The sequence below is a fragment of the Myotis brandtii genome, unplaced genomic scaffold, assembly GCF_000412655.1.
Source record: "Myotis brandtii unplaced genomic scaffold, ASM41265v1 scaffold45, whole genome shotgun sequence".
Classification (NCBI taxonomy): Eukaryota; Metazoa; Chordata; class Mammalia; order Chiroptera; family Vespertilionidae; genus Myotis; species Myotis brandtii.
The window spans coordinates 1224409-1249082 of NW_005367209.1; the positions used below are offsets into that span (position 1 = coordinate 1224409).

At 39.4% G+C, this 24674-nt stretch overlaps 1 protein-coding gene across 4 annotated transcripts in view; it reads right to left on the reverse strand.

Annotated features, from left to right (window-relative positions):
* Positions 1-5116: 5116 nt before the first annotated feature.
* Positions 5117-24674, reverse strand: part of SNAP25 (synaptosomal-associated protein, 25kDa) — an 85249-nt gene continuing 65691 nt past the window's right edge. For 3 of the 4 annotated variants that reach the window (XM_005874652.2, XM_005874654.2, XM_014546470.1), the window contains 4 exons: positions 18335-18452; positions 14549-14674; positions 12005-12149; positions 5117-6390 (listed from right to left, as the gene is read on the reverse strand). In XM_005874652.2, coding sequence (XP_005874714.1) covers positions 6322-6390; positions 12005-12149; positions 14549-14674; positions 18335-18452 — 458 coding nt within the window. In that variant the 3' untranslated portion in view covers positions 5117-6321. Of the gene's footprint in view, positions 6391-12004; positions 12150-14548; positions 14675-18334; positions 18453-18615; positions 18734-24674 lie in introns of all 4 variants that reach the window. The other variant, XM_005874653.2, reaches the window with a different exon arrangement.

Genomic DNA, 24674 nt, shown 5'->3' on the forward strand with positions numbered 1-24674 from the left:
TTTCATAGTTATAGCTAACTGTTACAGAAGTTTCATAGCTCCCACCATATTTCTTAGATCATTTGTCTGGTTTGCCTTATCTTTAACAATATTGGCAGCAGTGAAAACAATAGGTAACATTAGGATAGAGCAGTAATGGTGAACCTATGACACGTGTGTCAGAGGTGACACGCGAACTCATTTTTTTGGTTGATTTTTCTTTGTTAAATGGCATTTAAATATATAAAATAAATATCAAAAATATAAATCTTTGTTTTACTATGGTTGCAAATATCAAAAAATTTCTATATGTGACACGGCACAAGAGTTAAGTTAGGGTTTTTTAAAATGCTGACACGCCGAGCTCAAAAGGTTCGCCATCACTGGGATAGAGTGTACAACTCATTTGGTTCTCACAATATCTAGGGAATAATTCCTATTTTAGACGTGAATGACAGCAGAAACAGTGTTAATGCCCTTGACTTTTATGACATTAGGGTAAAAGTCAGAGAGATGAACTTTAATGGTGACAAATTTAGCACATCAACTGCTACAGTTTGGTACATGGAGGTACTTGGTTGTTGATTGGTAGATTTTTTTAATGCATTTTTTTGGTTAAACCTCACTGGAGGATACTTTTCTATTGATATTTAGAGAGAGTGGAAGGGAGGGAGAGAGACAGAGAGAGAGAGAGAGAAACATCAATGTGAGAGAGACACATTGATTGGTTGCAACCAGAGCTGGGGGTCGAGCTTACAACCGAGGTACATGCCCTTGACCAGAATTAAACCTGGGACCCTTCAGTCCATGGGCTGGAGCTCTATCCACTGAGCCAGACAGGCTAGGGCAGTTGATTGGCAGATTTAACAAAGGCGCGAAACATATTTGATGTGGAAATAATGTGCTTAAATTTAAGATGAAATTCAGTGAGTGCATCTTGTATGCATGTATGCAGTGAGTGAATTCTCTCATTAGAAGTGGCAAGGAACATCTGCTTCTATCTCTGATGGTGTTGATTGTGTTTTCTTTCACTTTAATTGTCATGTTGGTGGCACATATGATTTACAAGGAATTTTAATGAACATTATCCTAGTAGATGTTCTTAACCACCCAGTGAAATAGGCAAGGCAAGCATCATTTTAAACATTTGCTTAGACCAGGGGTCCTCAAACTTTTTAAACAGGGGGCCAGTTCACTGTCCCTCAGACCGTTGGAGGGCCGGACTATAGTTTAAAAAAAAACTATGAACAAATTCCTATGCACTGGTTGAATTCTCTTCCCATAGCACACCTTGCCACCCTTTAGTTTATAACTTTGTGGGAGGCAACATATTGCCTTTTACTAGAAGCTTTGTTTCTCCAACCATCGGTTGGGGAGGGTGTCGTGGTGCATGAGTGGCAGAAGCTGGAGCTCACAGATGAAGGTCAGTGGGCTCAGGCAATAGTTGGTATTGCTTTGCATGCAGTTCCTTGCTTACCACTGAGGGATGCCAGTTTTTAAATGCAGGCGGTAGGAATAAAGGAGCATTTCCTTGACTAAGGATGGGTCCAAATAATGCTGGGAAGGAGGTGGAAGGCAGCACATTTCCCTATGTTGGTGTTTTGGGGGAGATGCTCAGAGGCTGGCCTCTAGCTCATCAGAAAGTATTGCCTAAGGTAAGGCTTCCTCAGAAGCAAACCTTCAAGCAAGAATTTGGGAGCAAGTAGTTTGAGAAGAGATTCTAGGAAACACAAGTGGTGAGGTGGGAATGACACAGAGGAGAAAAGACAGTTGATAAAGACAGTGATAATCATCAGGCAAGTGATCTTGTGAGAAACTGGAGACTGAGTCTGCTGGGGGCATTCTGGGAGACAATGTAGAACACACACCTAAAGCTATCCAACCTGGGCCCAAGCAAACTGGGTATCTGCTCACTCATCCCCATTCATCCTGGCTGAGGACTGCTTCCAGGGGTATCAAAACGTCAGCCTTTCTGCTGTTCCCAGCCCCAAGGCAGAGAAGTACAGGGTTCTTCCGTGCAACAACCTTTTGTGAGAAGAGGTAAGTGCTCAGAGGATGTGGGCCAGGGCACCAGCAGTGCCCAGCAGAAGGATTACGGTCGACGTTTTTCTTGAGTTGTTTGTGGAAAGAGGATCATGAACTCAAAGCAGTAAAGCCCCTATGGCAAGAGCCTGGAGAAGCTAAGGATGGGTGTAAGGGTGGGTAGGGAACATCAGCTGGTGGCACCCTGCTTGGGGGTGGAACTCTAGAATGTTCCATACTCATCCTGGAAATAGCCATGGGATCTATGGTTAAATGACTATATTAAATAGTTTACTTTTCTTTTGTTTCCTTGTTTCCCCAAATCTCCTCCATTCTAGGAGATTGATTTGAGTTTCTAAAACCTAGATGGAGAACCCGAGGTATATCACTAACCTACTCGAAGGTAAATTACTAAGTTGATGATTACACACAGACCACTTAAAGCAAGAATTCCTACATCTTGGACCATGAAGCAACACTTTCAACTCTTCTAAGAAAGTGTGACTTGATACTCATCCTTTGCACACTGTTTCATCCTCTAAACTTGAGTCCCTGCTTGGGCCAAGGATTTTGCAAGTCTCTTCTGAACAAGGGGGAAAAAACTTTAAACCGGTATTGACTGAGTTGCAGAGGAGGAACCCCAGCATTACTAAGTGAAAAAATATAAGGAGCTTGTACATTGTTTCATCAATCCTGGCCCCTGCTCCCCAAATGCATTCACTCTGGACATATCATTTTAGTTATCCCCAAACTTGAAGAAGTCTCTGCTTAAACTTATTTCATCTGTGAGGTCTTTCCCCATCACTCTATTTTAAAATAACACCCTCTCTCCTATGTCCTCCACTGTTTATCCCCTTCATTGTTCTACATTTCTCTTTGATACTTACCATATGATATACTTTATATTTTACTTGTTGGTTTATCTATCTCTCCCCAGCTTGAGTGTAAGTTCAATGAATGCAGGAAATTCATAGCCTCCCTAGCGCGCCCCCCCCCCCCCCCCCCGCGATGCTCTCAATTCTCAGGACCTGGCATAGAAGCTCAGAAAATATTTCACAAATTAATAAATGAATGATGAAAAGCAGGTTCACCAAGGCCTCCTGCTAAGAAGTCCAGTACATTTGTCTTTGCTGTTCTTTGTGAAGCCAAATAGTATATCCTGGAGTTTCCTGTTTGAATTGAGAGAGGCACCATCCTGAATTTATTTTTTAGGCTTCTCTATAGCTTTATACACATTGGGTTTGAATCATGCCTACATTACTTACTAGCTGGGATAACTTGTTTAACTAAACTATTAATATCTTCTTCTGCAAAATGGGCTATCATGCCCATTTTACAGAGTTTTTCAGAGGGTTTAATGAATCTAACTAAATAAGTCACTTAACATAGCACCTGGCATGGACTGGATGATTACAAAATATGAATTTTCTTTTCTTTCTCTTAATTTCCATTGCAATCATCAACCTGCTGACAAAGCACTGAGACAAAGATTAGGGAAAGTTGGTCAAATCAGATGTGGGGAGGATGTGGAAGGATAGCAGAAACTAGAATGGAAAGGCAGACAGAGGGAAGGACTCTGTTACTAGGACCCAGGGCCACATTTCCCTGCCATCTGGCCTTTTGTAGAAGGATGATGGAAGAAGGAGATGGAAGATTTAGCTCTTACAGTGTTCCTCATTATATTTCTAATGTACTTCCTGAGTTGGCACATTACACAGAGCTGATTCATCCCCAGGGAATATGTTCTCCTTTAGCCAAAAGGAGCTGACTGCATTAGAGCTGAAGTTGAATGAACTCAATTATCAAAGAAATATGCTTCAGAATGAATTATGTGATGGATCTTCAAGCAAAATGCCCATATCTTACCTTTCTTGTATCCAGTGTGGGATTTTAATTACTCAGACGATAAGGCAAGGGAGGTAATGGTGGTGTTGGTGAAGGTGGTGAAAGAGATGGAGGTGGAGGCAACGGTGTTGATGAAGGTGATAATGGTAATTGGGAAGGTAGCAGTGATAAAGGTGGAGGTGGTGGAGGTGCTATTTAAGATGGAAAGGTAGCAAGAGGCAGAAGAAAGGTGAAGGTGGTGGTAGTCGAGGCAGTGATTATGGTGGAGGTACAGGTACAGGTACTACAGGTAATGGTGATGCTGATGGAAGTGTTGGTGGTAGAGACAATGATGGTAGAAAAAATGATAGTGATGTTAAGAAAATTGAAAACACATGTCCACACAAAAACTTATATATGAGTGTTCATAGCAGCACAACTCATAATAGCCAAAAAGCAAAAGTAATCCCGATGTCCATTGATGGATGAATGGATAAACAAAATGTGTTTTCCATATAATATTATTTGGCCATAAAAAGGAATGAAGCTCTGTTATATGTTTCAACGTGGATGAACCTTGAAAGCATTATGCTAAATATAAGAAGCCGGTCACAAAGGATCACATATTGTCTAATTCCATTATATGAAATGTTCAAAATAGGCAAATCTATAGAGACAGAACATAAATTAGTGGTTGCCTATGGCTGGGGAAAGTGGGATGGGAGTGATGGCTAATAGGAATCGGGTTTCTTTTTGGGATGACATTATTCTAAACTTAGATTGTACAACTCTGAGTATACTAAACACCATTGAATTATATACTTTAAATAGGTGAATACTGTTATATACTTTAAATAGGTGAAATACTGTTAAAAAGTTGGGGCAGCAGTGGTGGTGGTTGTGGAGGGCTCAATTTTGGTGGGAATATACTGGGTGGAGGAAGGAAGAGTAAGAGTTGATTGACAACTGATATACCTAAATCTATGTAGGGCCAAGTCTGAGCACCGCAGATTTTTTTCCATTCTTTTTTCTATGTTTTCTGGAAAACTATATATCCTCCCACAGCCAACACTGAATCTACACACACGGATTTCTGAAAAAGATTATAAAAATCAAGCCACATTCCAACTGCCATTGAAATTGTATCTAAAGGAGACGCGTTTGTTTTTTCCACAGTGTCCTCAGCACACAGAATTGGCTTCTTAGGAGCAATCGGACAGGGGAGCCAGGTCTCCTCTTCCTGTGTGAGTGCAAAGTCAGATGGGGTCCATGAAGAAGTGAAAGCAGACAGTTGGTGTCTATAATTTTTAATAATTTTAAACTAGCTACAAAATGTCAATCACTTCACAAACTGACAGAGGAGACATAAGGAATTTAATATTACATGCTGTAATAATATTTATCTCACAGTTTATATTTCATTCATTTATATTATTTTTTAAAGGTTTATCAGCTACTAAACATCTCAGCAATTTGGTGTGCATAGCTCTAGATTAAGCAACAGAGAACTGTACTGATAACAAATCACAGGAAAAACGGTGATTAGTAAGAGTCAGCCTTATAAAATTTACATCTCCACACTGTTTCACAGCAAGATTGCTTTCTCCAAAACACAGCCTTCAAAAGCAGAAAACAAACCCGATATTACAGTCATTTGACATAGTTTCAGCCAAATGTTTATTTTGCTGGAAATGATAAAATGGTGAGTGTGTCAAATTCATCTTTTTAAAAAATTCTTTTTTTTAAAAAGGATGATGATGATTAATAAGTCTCTATATTGACAGAAAGAAAGTGACACTACTGCAGTTTTGCTGGTATAAATTAATCTTGACAGTCTCGATACTGAACATGCTTTGCTGTTTGTTGTTGCTGCTGTTGCATGTGTGTGTGTGTTTTCATCAGTATGCTACTGTCATGGAAAGATTTTATTAAGTAGGAATCTAAACTCTATTTAGTTCTCATGCATAAATGCATAAATCACATCACTTTTAGTGCAATGCCTGTTATGTAATTCCACATTTGTCTAATCGTGAAATCATAAAGACAGATGACAGCCAGGAGGAACCAAAGACAGCAAATTTTGAGAGTTTCAGAGCCCAACACCCAAAGAAAGGACCGTGGCAGTAGCTCTGTGGAATGTCACAGTTTTACAAGAACAATACTCTGTATTGAAAGAATCAACAGCACATTGAGCATTCCTTAATTGTTGTCATTCAGCAAACGCCACTGAGGAGAAAAAAAGAAAAATGAAACCCAAGACATCTTACATTGGGAGTTAGAGCCACCAAATGACCACTATATACAACCTTTGGAAAGAGAGAGACTCAGAAAGAACAAAAGACACAATATTTTTGGGAAGTTGATGGATGACACAAGACAACATTTACAATGGAGATGGACTAGTGTGTGTATGTATGTAGACCTACTAGGTAATACCATGAGAAAAGCATGAAGGTGCTATCTTGCCCGACAGCATTTGGAAGAGAACACGCACATTTAACCGCTCCCCAGCATCTTTGTTGCACGTTGGTTGGCCTCATCAATTCTGGTTTTGTTGGAATCAGCCTGGGAAAAAGAGAAAGAAAAGAAAATTGAGGTTACCCATGAACATTTCATTCATCCTTGTGGGTCTAGTTCAAATGCCCCCTTTTGGGTGAAGGCATCTTGAAACTTCAATTAGAATTGACGATCCCTTTATTTGTGTTCCCAGTCATTGCTTATAACTGTAAGTGGACATGATCATAGAAACTTGATCTTAGGTCTCATGACTGTTTTCCCCACCAGAGAGTGTCTTTTTGAAGACAGAGTTATATCATTTATTTTTCTCTCCTGAAATGGCACCCAATGACTTCTACGGTAGGCAGTCACATCTGTTGGATTGAGTTGAATTACTACCACTAGTGTTGTTGGGTTCAAATCATGGATAACTTATTAGTAGTGTCACTTTGAGTAAATTACTTAACATGATGGGGCCTCAGCTTTCTCATCTTTAAGCCAGGGGCAATAAAGACTACAGCTAATGAGAGTGAGTGTCTACTATGTTTCACGCATCCAATTTTGGTTGTTACCCAAGATTGACATCATCTATGAGGTCTATACAGTATTGTTATTAGCTCCTTTTTCCAAGTGAGAAAACCAGGAAGAGAGGATTTAGGCAGTTTGTCTAAAGTCATAAGTCCCCTTAAATGGGGACACCAGAGTCAAATGCAAGCAGCTTAGAGTCCGAATCCACACTGCCTATCACTATGTTGCTCATTTTACTTCTTAGGTTTGCTGTGAGGATGAACTGCATTTATACACATAATGTGCTTAGAACAAGGTTTTGCATGAATTAAGTGCTCGATATAGCTTATCTTGCTATTATTGTTATTTGGTGAAAATTTGGCTTGCTTTTGAGATGTCGACTGCATTTATACACATAATGTGTTATTTGGTGAAAATTTGGCTTGCTTTTGAGATGTCTAATAACTTTTCAGCCCTGTTTCTGAAGATTCACTCCTATGAGTTTGATAACTGACTTATTTTAAAATGGATACATTTACCATAATTTTGTACCTTGATTAATCTTCTCACTGCTTGAGTTAGCTTTTCTGAACAAACAGAATGAAAACCAGGGCTGCTACCAAGCTAGAGCTTTAAACACCAGAAAATAAATTATTTCTAACATCACTGAGAAACATATGAGGCAGCAAGTAGAAACAAAGACAAAGATTCCAGGAAAACTGACCTGTTTTTCTATCAATAGTATTTATTCAATGATTACTGGTTTTGCATCTACTGCTGTGTTTGGTGAGTTCCAATTTTTATCAAATTGGGTCTTTATTCAGTTTAATTGTGAATTCCTAGGACACTAGAGTTATCCATATTCAAATAGCAGTTTGTGAGTGGAAATATAAATATTTCTAGGTTATTCATAACTCTGAATTATCTGGCAATGATTCCCTACCATATGTTTGGATTATCAAGAGTTGACTTTCAAAACAAGTGAGAGCATTAATTTTCCTTGATTGTTTTGATCTATAGACTCATATTTTTGGCCTAGGGTTCCTAATTTGGAAAATGATATTCTCTCCTATTTTACTTGGCTCTCAAATCGTCTTTCTTCAGCTACAAATCCTATCAGAAACAATGACACTTGGATGCAAAGGAAAATTACAGGCTCAGACCAATGTGCAATGCTCCTGCAGGTTGAATTAAGCTATTTTTCCCAGCCTGAGCTCTGAGAAAATCTCAAATGAAAAAAAATTATCCATTTCAAAATAGGTAGCATTTCTGGAGGCAAATGTTCTAGGACCTCCTGCATTAAAAATGCACCAGTGAGCTTCACATGGTGGGGCAAGAGGATAATTTGAAGTGGAGCACAAGGCCACTCTGGATATCTTTAAAGGATTTGGAAGGAGCTGGAACAGACCTGTGTTCAATGAGCATCTGATTTCCACTTAATTCTTTCTGAAACATATCAATATTCCAGCCCATATGATATCTGACACAAAAGGTACCATTTTATTATTGGTGTAACAGAAGTAGTACTTTTTCCAAAAAAAATCCTGAGATAACATTCTCTTAGGTGTCTTCCTGGTATTTGGAGAATGCCCCTGTGTTTTTCTATTTATACTAGAGGCCCAATGCACAAAATTCATGCAAGGGGCTCAGCCCTCTCAGCTCAGCTTCGTCCAGAAGGTTGTCCGGAAGGTTGTTCAGCTGTCCGGTCTAATTAGCATATTTTGCTTTTATTATTATAGATGCTTTAGAACTGTGTTTATGGAGTGCAGCCCATTCATCTTCATATCTCTATTTAGAAGATTCTGAACTTGCTGGCATGCCCAAGATTTGCCTTTGTGGGAAAGCCAAGATGCCCACTGGAAAGCCAGTAAGAGAATTAGAAGGCGCTATTTAGCCCACCCTTCTGAACACTCTGGAAATCTCAACTTCAGACAATGGCAGGTAGTTTTTAGGCCACAGCTGAGACTTGCAGAACTGGAGGCTCATTACCCATCATGGCAGTCAGTTCTGATCCCAGGTTTGAACTATTCTCTTATTATCTTTCAGATGAGAAGACCAGGTCACAAAGCAGGAAAACCCTGTTGGGCCCAAGATCTTAGTTTTCAAACGCCATGTTTGCTAGTTGATAGGAGAATCTGAGGAGTGCTAAGGCAGCCTCACTATATCTCACCGGGTGTGACATCTACCACTGACAACTTTATTTATTTATTTTTTTAAATATATTTTTATTGATTTCAGAGAGGAAGGGAGAGGGAGAGGGAGAGAGAGGTAGAAACATCAATGATGAGAGAGAATCATTGATCAGCTGTCTCCTGCAAGCCCCCTACTGGGGATCAAGCCTGCAACCCGAGCATGTACCCTTAATGTAATCGAACCCGGGGCCCTTCAGTCTGCAGGCTGATGCTCTACCCACTGAGCAAGACTGGCTAGGGCTCACTGATAAATGTAAACTGAAGTTGGATATCTATAAGTTTTTTCCTTGGCAACAACTCCATAAAATATCCGATATAATCTTGCCCCATTTTAGTTTTCTGAAAGAATGATAACTGTAAACTGAAGTTTTTCCTTGGCAACAACTCCATAAAATATCTGATATAATCTTGCCCCATTTTAGTTTTCTGAAAGAATGGTACCTTTTTAACCTTATAATAGTTTGTGCAAGAGTGGGAAAAAGTAGGTTTACAGTTGTGAGTTCACAAAACAGTTTATTCTTGTAGTATTTATTATTGTATTACTTTCCATACAAATGACTGTAAACCTACTTTTGCCTACCTGCATATATAAATATCCTAAATTAGAAAGCAAGGTTTTTAAAAAGGCTAAGTAATTTCTTGACAGTCCTTGGGGGATATAGTGAATATTGCTTTGTTTTGAACTCCCAAAATTTCATTATTAATCCTGATGATAAGAAAGGATCATTTCTGATGGAATTGAATGAAGGTTGTTGTTGGGGTCATGAGAGAATATGAGAGAGACATCATAAAATTCTCTTTACTTCTATCATGTGATTTTAATTTAATCTTAGTTATGGGAGAGACCTTTGCACAACATTTCCTATTAACAGAAATGCAAACATACATGAGAAGGTGAAAGTCTGTTAATAATTGTGAAGCCCATATAACATGTATCATTTGAGGGCCATGCTGGGTTAAAGTGGGTTCTAACTAAGTCATGTCCAGATTGTAATTAGTTGGGGTTTGGGGGGGGGGTGCTAGTTATTCAAAGGCCACTAGACCCCTCCCCACTTCTTAAGCAATTCAGCATTCAAGGAACAATACAAACCATAATGGCTATTTCCCACCGTGACTTTGGATTAAACCATGTAGCTTCATATGTCTTTGTCCTTGTGGTAAATTGGGCCCAGAATGACAGGGTTTCCCTGAAGAATAAAGCTAGAATTGCAAAGTGGCAGAATTAAAGTGCCACTTGCCTTTCCAGGAACACTTTTTCTTGCTTCAAGTCCAATTCTATCCATAAAGGTTGACCCCTCTCTCTTAGTATAAGTTCTCCTCTGGAACGCTAATTGAGTTAGAGATACATTATCCCCCTACATCTTTGAGTGAATTGAGTCCATGAATAGAAAATGACTACTTGTTTTTTTCAAATCATTTTTCTGTTGGAAGGTAGTTCAGCAATTACTTCTTAGTTTATTTTTCTGGGCCATAATGGGTTAGGTCAGTTTGTGTTAACTCCAGTGCTTTTTGAAGTTCTCAATATCATTCTAAAATCTATTGATTTGCTCAGCCTTAAAAGCTTCAGCATATCAAAGGCTCTAAACAATGGTAAATATGTCATGACTTGTAAAAGTAAGTAAAGCACAAGCATTTTGCCAACCAGCACTGACATTTGTGTAGCTCAATATTGATCAGGCAAAATATTATGCATTCAGATACTTTCAGTATGGAGCCCTTAGAATACAACAAGGCAAAGTGTTTTTTTTATGTCTACTCATTCCTTTTTCAAATCAGTGGAGACTGCTTGGGTAGTAAGAAACTGAGTATTTAGCCTTATGATTCAAGAGATCTCAAAAACATCCTTCTCTGTTCATCAAAGTAGAATGACTTGTTAAAAGGAAATTCAGGGGCTCAGGTGGAAAACTTCAATATCTTCCAGGGAATAAACTTATGCATTTTAAGATCAGCCAACTAGAATTGATACACAATTATGATTAAACCTATAATGTGTCTATTTTTTTCTTTTGAATTAGGATATTTTAAGAGATTTTAAGCATTAATCAAGATTCTACTGATTGGGGAGGGTTGAAATACAAGGATATAGAAACAATGTCAGATTTATATAATGTGGAATATTAGGTTTTGGTGTCCTTTTTTAAAAGCTTGTGGAATATTAGGTTTTGGTGTCCTTTTTATAAAGGCCTTCCAATGTTTCTTTCTCTTCCCTTCTAATCTCAAGCCTCCAAACCCACCCCTTCCCATTCTACCCTTGCCACTCTTCCTTAAGCCTCTTGGTGACCCTATGGGCTCAGTCATAGAGCCATATCTGGTGTCCTTGTGTGAATTCAATCTTGTCACATTATGTTCCTCACTTTGAAATCTGGACATGTTTACTGTTGGACTGGAAATGGAATCTGAGCCTTTTAGAACTATCATTAAAACTTTGGCATTTATAAAAATCAAAGCTTATATTCATCTTCTGCCTAAACTAAAATAATTATTCTTTTCCTCATTTCCTGATTTTATTCCTAAATCATATCCATTGACTAGTTCCTAACCATCCTTTAAAACTCAGTTCAAGTTCAATTCTTTTTTTTTCTTCAGATTTTCCCATCCTCTGAACCTGGAAATCTTCCTTCATCTAACCTTCTTAGCATTTTCTGCGTGGCGCTCTCAGTGAATTACATTTTCTGTGGCAGTAAATTCATCTGGAGGCTAACCGTCTCTCCTTGGCTGTGAGTTTCTTGGCAGATGGATGGTATCTTTCTCATCTTTATATGTTCTGTGATGCTGAGCACACTGCTGGAAATAGAGGTGCCCTGAGGAATATCTGCTAGATTAAATTCTATCTTCTACTTACTTATCTGTTGCTAAATTTTTGTCTACCAGTGTGTCTGAATCCAATGCCACGGTTTGAGGGTCTCATTATGCCCTTCACACTTTCTCAGTGTTTAGTTCAGAAGTAATGAACAATGGAAACTTGCTGACTGCCACATGCTTACCTTCTCCATGATCCTGTCGATCTGGCGATTCTGTGTATCGATTTCATTGCCCATATCCAGGGCCATGTGACGGAGGTTTCCAATGATGCCGCTCACCTGCTCCAGGTTTTCATCCATTTCATTTTCTCGGGCATCATTTGTTACCCTGGAGTGAAACAGCAATTTTTAGTGGGTAAGGATGAGAAAAAAACACACACCTTGAATATCAAGGATCCAAACCTTAGGAAAAAATCTATAGACCCCTAGATATCAATCTTATCTACCTGAAATCTCCATTCAATATGATAACATGATTTAGCTTTTATACATTAGAAAGTAATTTTTATTTATTTTATTGTATTAGAAAACAATTTAAAATGCATTTTAAACCCTTGAATTTCCATTTTTAAAGAATTTCGATTATTAAATAGATTACCTGTTAAATTTCCACCAACACATTATTTTCTCCCTTCAAATATTTACCCCAATTTTCATCTTTAAAAAAGAAAATTATTTTTAGTTGGGATGTTTCTTGGTCAGAGAATGAAGATGGAACTAGTTAGAAACTATATTTTTCTTTCTGAAATGTCAACCCAAATCTCCAAGAGTCAAATTCAAAATGAGAGAAAAGCTCATTGCGTGAAATCAGTGAATTTCTCTGCTCATCTTCTTCCCCATTTGGGACCAACATCAATGGGAAGAGTAATGTTCATTTCAATCTGCCCCTTAATCCCACTTGCTCCCCAGAACTCCACAGGGAACTACTTGTTCAAGATGACTTTTATTTGCTCAGATTTCAATGCTATGGGTTTTTTGGTGGCATTGTGAATGGATGATTTCAAGCGAAAACAACTGTGCTAAAAGGTTTTGTTCCAGTTTGAGTGGGGAGAAATGAGTAGGTTCTCAAAGTGCCTTACCATCTTGCCATTTCTTTTTTCTATAGCTCAGCTTGAAAGTGAAAAAGCAGTGGAACAGTAACTCTTTATTGCAAATGGTAGGTACTTACACCAGAATATTCTGGCTAAATAACATTTTCCCAGTACAGATGGTGATGGGCTAAAAATGATCAGAGGACTTAAAATCCTCCCCCCATAATAACTCCTGCTAAGTGTTTGAAAGCAACCCAGTCCAGAGAAAATGAAAGGGGGGGGGGGGCTTCCTAGCTTTTTTAGAAGAGAAGCTTATTTAAATGATCATCAACAGCTAAGGCATACTAGTACTTCCTATTCAGTGGTTCTCAGCCCTGATTGGGCATTTTCTAAAAACCTGCAGATGCCTGGGTCTCATTTCTAGAGCTTCTGATTCAATTGGTGTGGATTAGGTCCAGGCACTTGTATTAAAAAAAAATCTTCTTCAGTCATTCTAATATGCAGCCCGGACTGAGACCTCCATCTAGTTTCCCTGGGAGCAGGGAGAAACAGGAATAGAATTGCCACCTGTGAGGCTCTAGGTAGATATCTAGACCTTATACCTAAGTGAGAGTGACCTGTCACTTGAACCTGGGTTACTGGTGGGCAACATTTGGGCCTGGTGATGATAACTATACAAGCAACTACCCTAGTTGCTGCTGAGTCCTGGTATAGTAGCCTATAAAAAGAGATCGTTTTGTTTTTTTCTTTTCAACACCTGGAATATTTGTTACTGTATTTGTTTTCTGGTCTCCTGAAAGCTGAGTTCTGTGTAATTTAAGATTTTAAAAAATTGATATTTAAGTTGGCTTTTGCTTCCAGATCTCAAAGGAAATGATTAATAAGAAGCCAGGTATGCTCATTATTGTCTCTTTGCCCAGATCTGTTCCCTGACCGTTTCTCTCTGCCCCAAGCGGCTGACCTCTCTACAACTGTATCACCCAGGTTTTCTCACCTTCTGACTTCCAGAGGGCTTTGCAAATGGCCAGTGAGTGACTGGAAGGCAAGAGGAGGGAGGGGTCGGCACATCTATTGCCTGGCAGTGGCTGCATTTCTCTACCCACAGCTATCACTCTTGTTGGGTTCTGGTAACAGCTCTCTTCTGTCCTGTCAGGACTCTTCCTGCTATTGCTAATCCATAAGTGCTTTACCATTACTTGTCATTATCCCTGTCCATACCTCTGTAACCAACCTCTTTAATAAGCTCTGTTCGATTAAACTCATGGAATGAGGTGCCTGTTTGCTGCTCATGTGATCATGTGACTTGCTCTGTCTGGTGAGACTTTGGCAAATATGACACAAGCAAAGGCTTGATAAGTGCTTGTGAATTGGAGCCTGCCCCTTAAAATGCTTTCACCACCATGTAAGACGCCTGAGCTGTTCTGCTGGAGAGATGACATGAGAACAGAGGCGGTCTGCTGACATCCCCTGCCAACCCTCGCCGATGTTGACAGCCGCAAACAAATGAGTGGGCCATGTTGCATCATTCCACACCCAGTTGCCTATAATGAATGAACCTAGGCTCTTGAAGAAATACCCAACCAACATACAGATTCATAAGTAATAAAATGGGTGTTGTTTAAAGAACCATTCAGTTTGGGGTTGTTTGTTACTCATAAATAGACAACTGTTACAGTGTTGGCTGTGCAAGGCTCACCTGCGGATAAAGCCACCGCTAATGGCCATCTGCTCCCGTTCGTCCACCACACGAGCAGGCTGGCTGGCCACCACTCCATCCTGATTGTTGCCCCAGGCTTTTTTGTAAGCATCACTTGACTTAAGCCTATGCAAAAAAGAGGGTGAGTGACAAGGCAAGATGGTAGAACGTCAAGCTCACAGCAACAGTTATCTCTTCAAGCCAAGAACCGAACCAAGCGAATGAGTTTTAAGTTGAGGCATTAGAGAATACCGATATATCATAATATGGACCCAAACAGTTGGCCACCACCATGCCTCAGCTACTCAGCATTTCATGTCCAATTGAGTCAATTGCAATTGTCAAGACTGTAACCTTTGCCCACAATTTGTTCTTGTTTTGGCATGTTTTTGTAGTTTAGTTAGATTTAAGACAAGGATTAAGGTAGCTGGAGGACATTCAGTTCTATTTCAGTGACATGGTTATATTTTGAGACACAAAACACACAGGAAAACATACTGGCAGACAGACACAAAACAAGACTGCCAAGTAGAGTGTGTACATCACACCACAGCAACACACTGTCATCAAGAAAAACATACTCAACCAAGTTTTTACACACTATCATGCAGAATTCCGTTTAATTTCTCCCCCCAACCCACCCCCAACACATGTGCGGAACTAACCATTCCAACTCTGCATGAAGGACATAAAGGATTGGTGGTTGGCCAAGGGTGACGGTCTCTGAGTTGCCTCTAGCATGATCTGAATTAGATAATATATCGGTACTTCCAAACAGTCACCATACATCCAGAGTTGATGTACAAACCTTTGTCCACAGAGACAAAAAGTAAAAGAGGCGTAGTGAAATGAATGCAGGAAAATAGAAGAGAGAACAAGCCATCTAGCACCAAAAAGGGAAATCCCTCTACGTCTTCTTCATGCACCAGCTACAGGCATGAGTAGAAAGTGAAGCATTCTCATTTAAGCCAAACTACTCCAGAAGTTGACCATTCTCGAAAAAGGCACTAGCAGGGCAGTAATAGCCTTCATGAGGATTTGAAACGCAGTTTCAATAGCTTCTTTGTCGGGCTCAAGGGCAGGGTGGGAGTGAGTACAAACTCCTACTTCAAACTATCCTGGGATGTGGCAGGGGGAGTGGTCTGGAACTAGTGTGGCCTCCATGGGCCATATTTCACTGAGCTGCCTTGGAGAGAAACTTAAAATCCAGGCATACCTGTTGTGCCCAATAGGAACATGTGCAGCATATTTTGGTGGGTGTGTTGTTATTTAAGGCAATCAAAGATGTTTTTAGGTTCTTTGCATAGTAGAAACCACACACTTTTTAGTCCAAAAAAAAATCAAAAGAACTTCCTTTGGTCCCATTTTCACAATTTCTATTAAAGATATTTAATCCCCCACCCCCCATTTTTACTTCAGAGAACCACAGCCATCTGTAGCTCTAATATTAATATTTGCAGATTGGGGATCAAACAACCCTGGAGACAAATTAGAAAATCGTACAAATGAACCCTCAGTAGCTCCCACAATCTAGCGTAGAGCCCTTAGAGCAGTCAAAATTTACTGCGCTAAAGAACCGTGGGCCCACTCAGTGGGACAGGATGCAAAAACTAATTTAATGAAGCTTAGCATCTGGTTTTGTTTTTTCCCCCCACTCCCTATCCCCTCCCTCCTCACATTAAAAGAAGTTACATGGACCTGGTGATGTTTTCTGCTATGTAAATGTCTGGTATACCATCTTTGGCAAAGTCAAGAGGGTAGGAAGGTTTGCGTTTCTGAAAGAAGGCAAATCACTGCACTCACAATGCTGCACATAGACTCACATAACTGCCGTACATCTATCATAATCCTTCGAAACATGCCGAGACAGGGCGAAGCCCCCAGAGAGTCCAGGGCACCACCAGACACTGCATTGTGACACATGGTTTTTACAGCATTATTTACACACAATAGGGAACACTTCGGTCAAGCTTTGAAGCTCAGTGAGGGTCTCTTGTGCAATAAGGAATTGGTGCCAACTCATATGTGGAATTCACAGGGGCCATCATCTCATTCAAACATTAGAATACATCCTTGGGGTGGGGGTCTGCCTCCACCCTTTCTCCACACACAGTTAGTTGATGAATGGGAAAAATGTATCTTTTGGAATGATCACAAAACAGGTGTAAATCTCACCTGGTGGCAAGTAGCCACTAAAGACTATACAGTTAAATCTTGACTAACTGGAATGCTTTGAAATGAGTCATTTTGGTGAATTATATAACTTTCTTCATTAACAGTGGGCCATGGAGGAAAATTTTGTTTAAGGGGTGATTGTTGATTATCAGTTGGATTCTTGAGCCACTTTCCTGTCTTTGTCTTAGGGTAGTGAACGTGATTGAATCTTTTATTGATTATGCTTTCTCTTGATGTATCTGATGGCCTTTACTCTGAAGATCAATCAACTCATTGTTTGGTCTTCTTAGATGTGGAAGTTATAGAATGGAGACTGAGTGTGAGAATCCAAACTACCTAGATTGCCCATTTTCAATCCCTGATGTGATTCCTCCCTCCCCCCGCCCCCCTCCCCCCAATTTGTTCATTTGTGTCTTTTTGCCAGAAATGGAAGGAAGCAAAAATATAATACATTTGAGGGTTCCAGTTAGCTACATTCCAGTTAATCAGGCTTTACTGTAAATCATTCTCTTTTTTAAAAAAGTTTTGAAATTATTTGTAAATTGAGCCCCTCCCCCTCCTAAACAGGAAGTGGGATATTTTAAATCAGCCTCAAAGTTTAAAGGATGTGAATGGTCATATAATCAGCTAGAAATGACATCGATTTCTATTCTAAAAGTTAGGACCAGGAGAGTTTTTAGGAAAAAAGGTTTCTGTTCAAAGGGAAATGGGAGGGGTGAGGGAGATCAAGTAATGGGTTTAATTTTCCAAATGCATGTTGGACAACCCACTCATGCATTTTTCCCCACTGCTAGTCAAATGAAACTATCTTCCAGAACCCTCATTTTCAGGTTCCTTCTGTTGCAAACCTTTATAACCACATGTCACATTTCTGCTACATTCCAAAAAAGCGTTGCAGAACCTTGAGAACAGTTGAATGTTTTGTGATGTTGTGCATGCAAAATCTACACATTTCAACATTTTGGCCAGTGTACAGATAGATCTTCCAAGAGGAGGAATTTGGGAGGGATGGGTCCAATTTGGGTAAGGCTTGAGCACTTCTTGCTGAAGGACTCCTCGCCTCTGCCTTGAATATAACTGTGGCATCTCTTGTCTAATCGCTGATCAGGTTTGGCAACTGGCGGGCAGTTGAAAGGGTGAATCATTGTCATAGACTAATTTATAGAATGCTTACTTGGGCCAAATTACCTGTCTCTTGCTTCTGAAAAATTAACCCTTGATATATGTGTGTCTCCTCTCCAAATTTACCTCCAGTCTATTCTAAATCTGCAATTTTGGCTTTTGGGGTCGGGAGAAAAGAAAATTCATTGGGTGTCTCTTTCTTGAGGCTAGTCTCTGTGTCAAAGTACACTTTCTGGAAAATGTTGAAATGTTCGTCTATAAAAGTTGCTGACAGTGAAGCTTTCACTGTAGTATGCCTGATTTTTAATGCATAGACAGTAACTCCCACTAATATCATCTAGGCTATGAGATGAATGCATTGGAGACGGTATTGATCTGTTCTGCATGCCACATGCTCATCCTGCCTTTGTGCCTGGCGGGAATGAGCTTGTCAAGGCTTGGAGATGGGCCTTGGGAAACCAAAGCTTCAGGCAGGCAGGCAGCACCTACTTGTTACAGGGACACACACAAAGCCCGCAGAATTTTCCTAGGTCCGTCAAATTCTTTTCTGCTTCTTTCATGTCCTTATTGATTTGGTCCATCCCTTCCTCAATGCGTTCCAGTTGTTCTGATTAAATACAAGTATTTTATCCCCACAGAATGAAGCAGATGGAAAAGGACAAAGAAAAAAAAGACAAAACTTCAGACATTCACTTTGACATTAAAAAAAGAAAAAGAAAGAAAGAAAGAAAACTGGACGCCACAGATTAGAGCTGGTACCCAGTACCTACTTGTTACAAGGACATATGAAAAGGCCACAGCATTTCCCTAAATCTTTTAAATTTTTCTCGGCCTCCTTCATGTCTTGGTTGATATGGTTCATGCCTTCTTCGACACGATCGAGTTGTTCTGGTTAGGACAAAGGGATGACAGTGTGGAATGAATTTTTTTGGGGGGGTTTCCAACACAACATGAGAAATGACTACGTGAAACAGAATTTGAAAGAGAAAGATATTACAATGCATTGTCTGAGAGGATGCATTGCTGTCGACTGCTTCGGGCTGCCCTACACAGGCATGGGTGGAAGGAAACGAACAAAAAGAATGCTCAAAATAGTTTGCAATTCAGACATGACAGGATGGGGTAGGTAGGCCTGTTTGATTCTGAATATCCAGGAAAAAAAAACACAGCGATTCACTTACTCAGGTGCCAGTGAAATCCAAGAGAATGAAAAACGGTGTTATGTTAGGCATTCAGATTTAATGGTACTAGACAAAGTATTTGCTTCAACCTTAAAAATGTCTCTATCTTGGTTTTAAGCATCCTCAACCAAATAAGGTTAGGAAGTAGGATCCATATTTTTCTTTGGGGAAAATAATAACTAAAGTGATAATTAGCAATGGTTTCCAGACCTCCCGCCCCCGCGCCCCTCCAGCAGTGGCCATCTAGCCAAAGGCAGCACATAGGCAGCTCTCAGTTTTGAATACTTAATTCATAGCAATTCACAGAAGATATAAAAACGGCACCATCAGCACACAACATTACAAGTACTGGGACATTTCAATTCATCCTCTCATCCTATGACTTACTTGCTATTAAGGCTTTGGAAGGCATTTCACATCTCTGCCCCCTGATCTCCCTTTCTCTACCATGGGGGACATGCTAGATCCCAATTGCCGGCAGAAAGCAGGGAAAATGAGTGCATGAGTCTTTGGAGGAGTGATGGATGGGAACATAGAACAGTACTGAGTCATCGCTGCCAGCAAAGCTGACCTTGGTGTATGAGAGACATAGATCAATAGCCATGGAAGCGAATTGTGCTTCTAGGTTGCCAGAGTTACATACACGAACTTGGTTAATTTTTCAAAAATTGTGTCACCAAATTGAGTCAACTACAAATTCAATGAAAGGGTTTTTGAAACAGCTTTTAAGACCATTACAGGAAGGCAGAAATTGGTTGTCCAATTACAAAACCTAATTATCCTTCCTTTCCTCTTTTCATCTATACTTGCATGCAAGCATGCCTATGCTTCCGGGAATAAGGGCAGGATTAGAATTAAACTGATAAATACATTTCTGGTCTATGGGCATAAATACTCACTTAAAAACAATTTCACATTAAATGGTACAGTGGAATTATCATCCTGAAAAACAAAGTTTCATTAGTGACCCAAACTGAGGAGACTGTCCATTTGGAAAACAAGAGCCTGTTGTTTTCTCTTTTGTGAGATTGAAGAACAGAATTCAGATGATTAGGGATGTGCTGTTTCTGCTATGCTTTTCACATGACCAATAAAAACAAAATTTCAATGTTCTTCAGCATTGAATAGTTGGAAGAATAACAGTGTAGTACTGGTGACCTTTTGCTGAATAAATGCAGATATAGTAAGAAGGTCTTTAAGAAAATCCTAAAAAAAAAAAAGGCCAAAAAAAGCAATTCTGTACATTCCAGAAGATTTTGTACTGTTTAAAAGAATTCATTCCAATTTCCTTTTAAAAATGCAATAAATTAGTTTGTAGATCAAATTAACTAATAAATGAAAATATTGATGAGGGGGAACCAATCAACATCATCAAAAGAAAAGCCATGTTAAGTTCAGATGAAAACAGGGGTACCAAGTCCCAATGGGATACTTGCTAATGGCTTCCTGGTATGCTGGATTGAGATGAGATTGAAGGAGAGTCTGGGCTCAGAGGGAAAAAAGCCTGTTGGACTCAATTAATGACAGCTGAAGTACATACAGATTTGTATTTGCTCTTAATCAAAATATTAACTCTCTGACTCTATTTCAGGAGCCCCACTCATTGTGCCTTCTGGGGTTGAGAGATAACAGAAAAATTGGTCCACCAGCATTGGGCTTCTGAAGTAAATAATTCAAAATAAAGATAAAAACAAGTGGCTTCAAATCCATATTCTGAGAGGTGGGTCTTGCCATGGCTGCTGGCTTGCTCGGCAAGGTCATAGCTAAGAGAGGATTCTGAAGTGCTTTCAGAAAAGTTGATTCAGAAAACTATTTTATAACTAGCTATATTGGTTGAGTATATCTTTATACACAATTGTTAAGTCAAACACTTAATTTAAAAAAATATTATGGAACCATTTTCTCACAGATGATTCTAATATTAATTTTTAGGGTGTACTGAATTATATTTCTGGATATGTTAGGCGTATTGTGACTTCATAGCACACTAATACTTTCTATGAAGACATTTCTAGGGAAATGCTTGAAAATAACCGATATCCTCACTCCATTCTGAGGGGCACAGCAGCATCTCGGGAGCTGGTACAATGCATTGTCCAGGGCTGACTGCTCCTTCCCTCCCTAAGTTTGCTTTCTGGCTTGTTTCTCTTTATTCTTGGAGCTAGGGAGGAGAATAACATTTTGATAAGAAGAGGTATTCCAGGAGATAACACTATCTAGATAACACTTGTTGGGGCAAGAACTTGAACTTTCTTCTGCCATGTTTGGATGACTGGTGATTTGTGATGGATCCACCGATGGCAGGATAACTCAGGGATCCAACTTTAGACATCTATTCTACTAATCTTACTTAAGCAAGGCATTATGGGGACTTTAGAATCCTCAACCTGATCAGAAATAGTGGAAGAACAGCAAACTATCAATGCTATTGGCCAGTATGCAAGCCTTCATGAGTATATCCAGTTAGAAGATAGATGCTGCCTGTATGATTTTCATTTTGCATTGATGAGCATATGGAAACCATTTAAATAAATTTAAACAACCACATGTGGCTGCCGCATCGGACAGTTGCAGCTTTAGTCATTCATTACACATTTGTGAGTGGACTTTAGCAAGAGGGATGTTCTCACAAATGCTACCTTGTAGTGTCATGCACCTTTTCAGAAAGTCAGCAAGTGCTCTGAACGAGGCTTGACTTTGCCTTTACTCTTCCAGGCAGCGGTTAATAATTTTACTGTTTAGAGTTGACCCCATGGGATTTCCCCAAGAGCTGCAGCTTCAGCATCAAAACAAACATAGAACCCAGCAAAGACCACCAAAGGGAACAAGAGATAAGGAAGTGAAAGGTTAAGCCATCCCACATTAGTGTTAAGGTTGTTCCATGGGAATTTCTCTTGGAGAAAAGAGAAGTCCCAGGACTCAGGACATTTCCAGGGCCGTCTGTCATGCTCCTTGATGTCTCCTGATACCTGGGTATAAAACAAGAATCCAGTAAGGAATATCTGAGTGCAACCATATAGCTGGACAACCTGGGATGGTTCTTCAGAAGGATGGCTGTTTCCAGAGACTCCTGTGCAGCTGCAGGATTGAAAGGGCCAACACCTGTGGTGTTCAGGCATAGACAGAAGTACTAGAGCATCACTGGAGAGAAATTTTAAAGCAGTTACTGATCTAAACAACTAAACACGGCATATGCAGAATTAAAATGCATTTATGATGGCAGTGAAGACAGTTGTTGCCTTATGCTCATTTGTCATTTTAAAAGGTGCTCATCTCCTATTATAGTATAAATGGAATGTGTGAAGTACATTTAACTGAGGAATTCAGCAGTTACTGTGGTGTAGCCACATTACTAAGAATAATATATTTTTGCATTTGTATGACAATTTCGGCAATGTTTTTCTCTATATTTTTTTCATCAAAGTACAATGAACTTTGTAACTCAAGTAAGCATGCTATTACCTTTCTCTCTTGTTAATACCAGATGTGTATATATTATTTTCCATGTTTTTATGTCAGTGTTTTATAGTTAGGGGGGATAAGAGAAATTTTCCTACACGTTTGCCCAACCTTTCCTCCTACTGCAATGCTCCCTTTCCCATCCCTTCACATACAAATTATTAACTATAGGTTTAATAAGGTGGAACTCCTAATTACTTAAATGTATCTGTATCACCTTAGCTCTGGAAATGAGGTACCATTCTTCTATATGGGCATCTACTGCTTAATTTAAAAACAAACAAACAGTGTTTAGATGCATCCCGAGTTTCAAAGTCTGGACCACTGTTACAGAGATCAAGCCAGTAAATCTTACAATTATAGCAAATTCATTGGGGTAGTTCTGAAGACTGCCACCACCATTTCCTCAAAATACAATTCCATTAGACTCCTTTATTTGCATATATATATTTTGACAATTTGTATATTAAAATTGGGGCAGTGGAGCATTGGGGTTGATTTTCAAAAAACTTTTTTCTTGATTTTTATGGATTGATTGGTGCATATTTATTGAAACACTTGAATACAAGTAAATAATATAGAACGTAAGCCCTTACATGACAGCCATGAGGGTTTGCCCCTCAGATGTCCTTTAAGAGGGACCCTGCCAGGAGGAGTATAATTAGCTGACACCTCCAGCTGCTGCACCTTTGGAATCTGCCACAGCGTTTACATGGAAGCCATGCTCTTCCCAGGATGCTTCTTGCCAATGGCTGAGCACAGTGGGTTTACTAGAGCTGAGGCATTCCTGCCCAACATGAGGCTGTTCTCTGGGGAGTCTTTGCTCCTGGGCTTCACATCCACCTGGCTGAGATGTTCTCAGAGCAGAACTGCATTTGAGACCCTTCCTACCCAATCCTGATTCCTCCCTTCTCTTCTCTTGTGTCAGATCCACAACACAGTCAGAAGGCTCTCCCTGCCTACTCTTCCTCACTCTTTCCTTGACCCATCTTCCCAGAGGACCCCAAAGATACACCTTTCCTCAGTCCCTGCCTGTCCACCTGCCCTGTAATTAATGATTACAGAATATGCATTTTTATGGCCATATCATGATTCATTTGGTTGGTCTCCCCACTGACAGAGAGTTGGGCTGTTTCCAGTTTTATACGATGACAGGTAAGGCATGTACATTTTTCTTTATATAACTGTCAATGTACGCCTGTAGTGTATAATGCTGAGTGGAATGCTTTGGTCAAAGATGGGTGCACTTCACAATTTGAAGATATTATCAAATTACTCTTCAAACATTTGTTATTAGTCTGTAGTGCCCATCTGTAGAATGAGAGTTTCTGTTTTCCCAACATATTCACAGCATTGGTCATTATAAATTTTAAATATTTGGGTCAGTCTGCTACAGAATGGTACCTCATTGTTGCTGTTGCATGAAGCATGGTTTCATATGTCTATTTGTAAACTGATGGTTTATAATTTACATCTATTTTTATTTTAGTTTTTGCTCTTTTCATTGATGATATGCAAAGGCTCTCTGATTTTTAGAAAAATGCTTTATGTCTCTTACCAGCATGGCAAAATTTTTCCCAGCTTGAGCTTTATGCTTAGAGTTTATTTATGGTACCCCATAAACAAAGCTAAAAATATAAAACATTCTTAACAACTTACTTACAAGTGTATTTATGATCTCCAAAGCACACTTGTGAATAAGTTGTTGTGAGCTTTATATTTTTATCTTTGACACTATAAAACATTTTTGTGATTCTGAAGAATTTTCTAATTCTTTCATAAAATATGAATAAAAATTTTCTTAAAAATTGTTTATTATGATAAGAATTCAGAATGAAATCAGGTAACTAACTTGTGGCTAAAATGAAACAAATCATCACTGTATGACTACCCATATTGAGACAAAGAAAAAGTTTGGTATTATCCTTCTTCATTCCACCTTAGAGATGCTATACTAAAATGTTGGCCCTCTGATTTTCATTGTTTCTAGAATCCCCATAATTTTAAAAACAGGTCTAATATTTCAATTGGTTCAATTTTCCATTTTCCTATGATCCTCCCAGTTATTTAAAGCATCCCCATAATGATTTGGAAATGAAAACTGCCAACTACTGAATTAGGATGGTCAAAGGAAATGGATGGCGTGATGTGTGTGTGTGTGTGTGTGTGTGTGTATGTATGTATGTGTA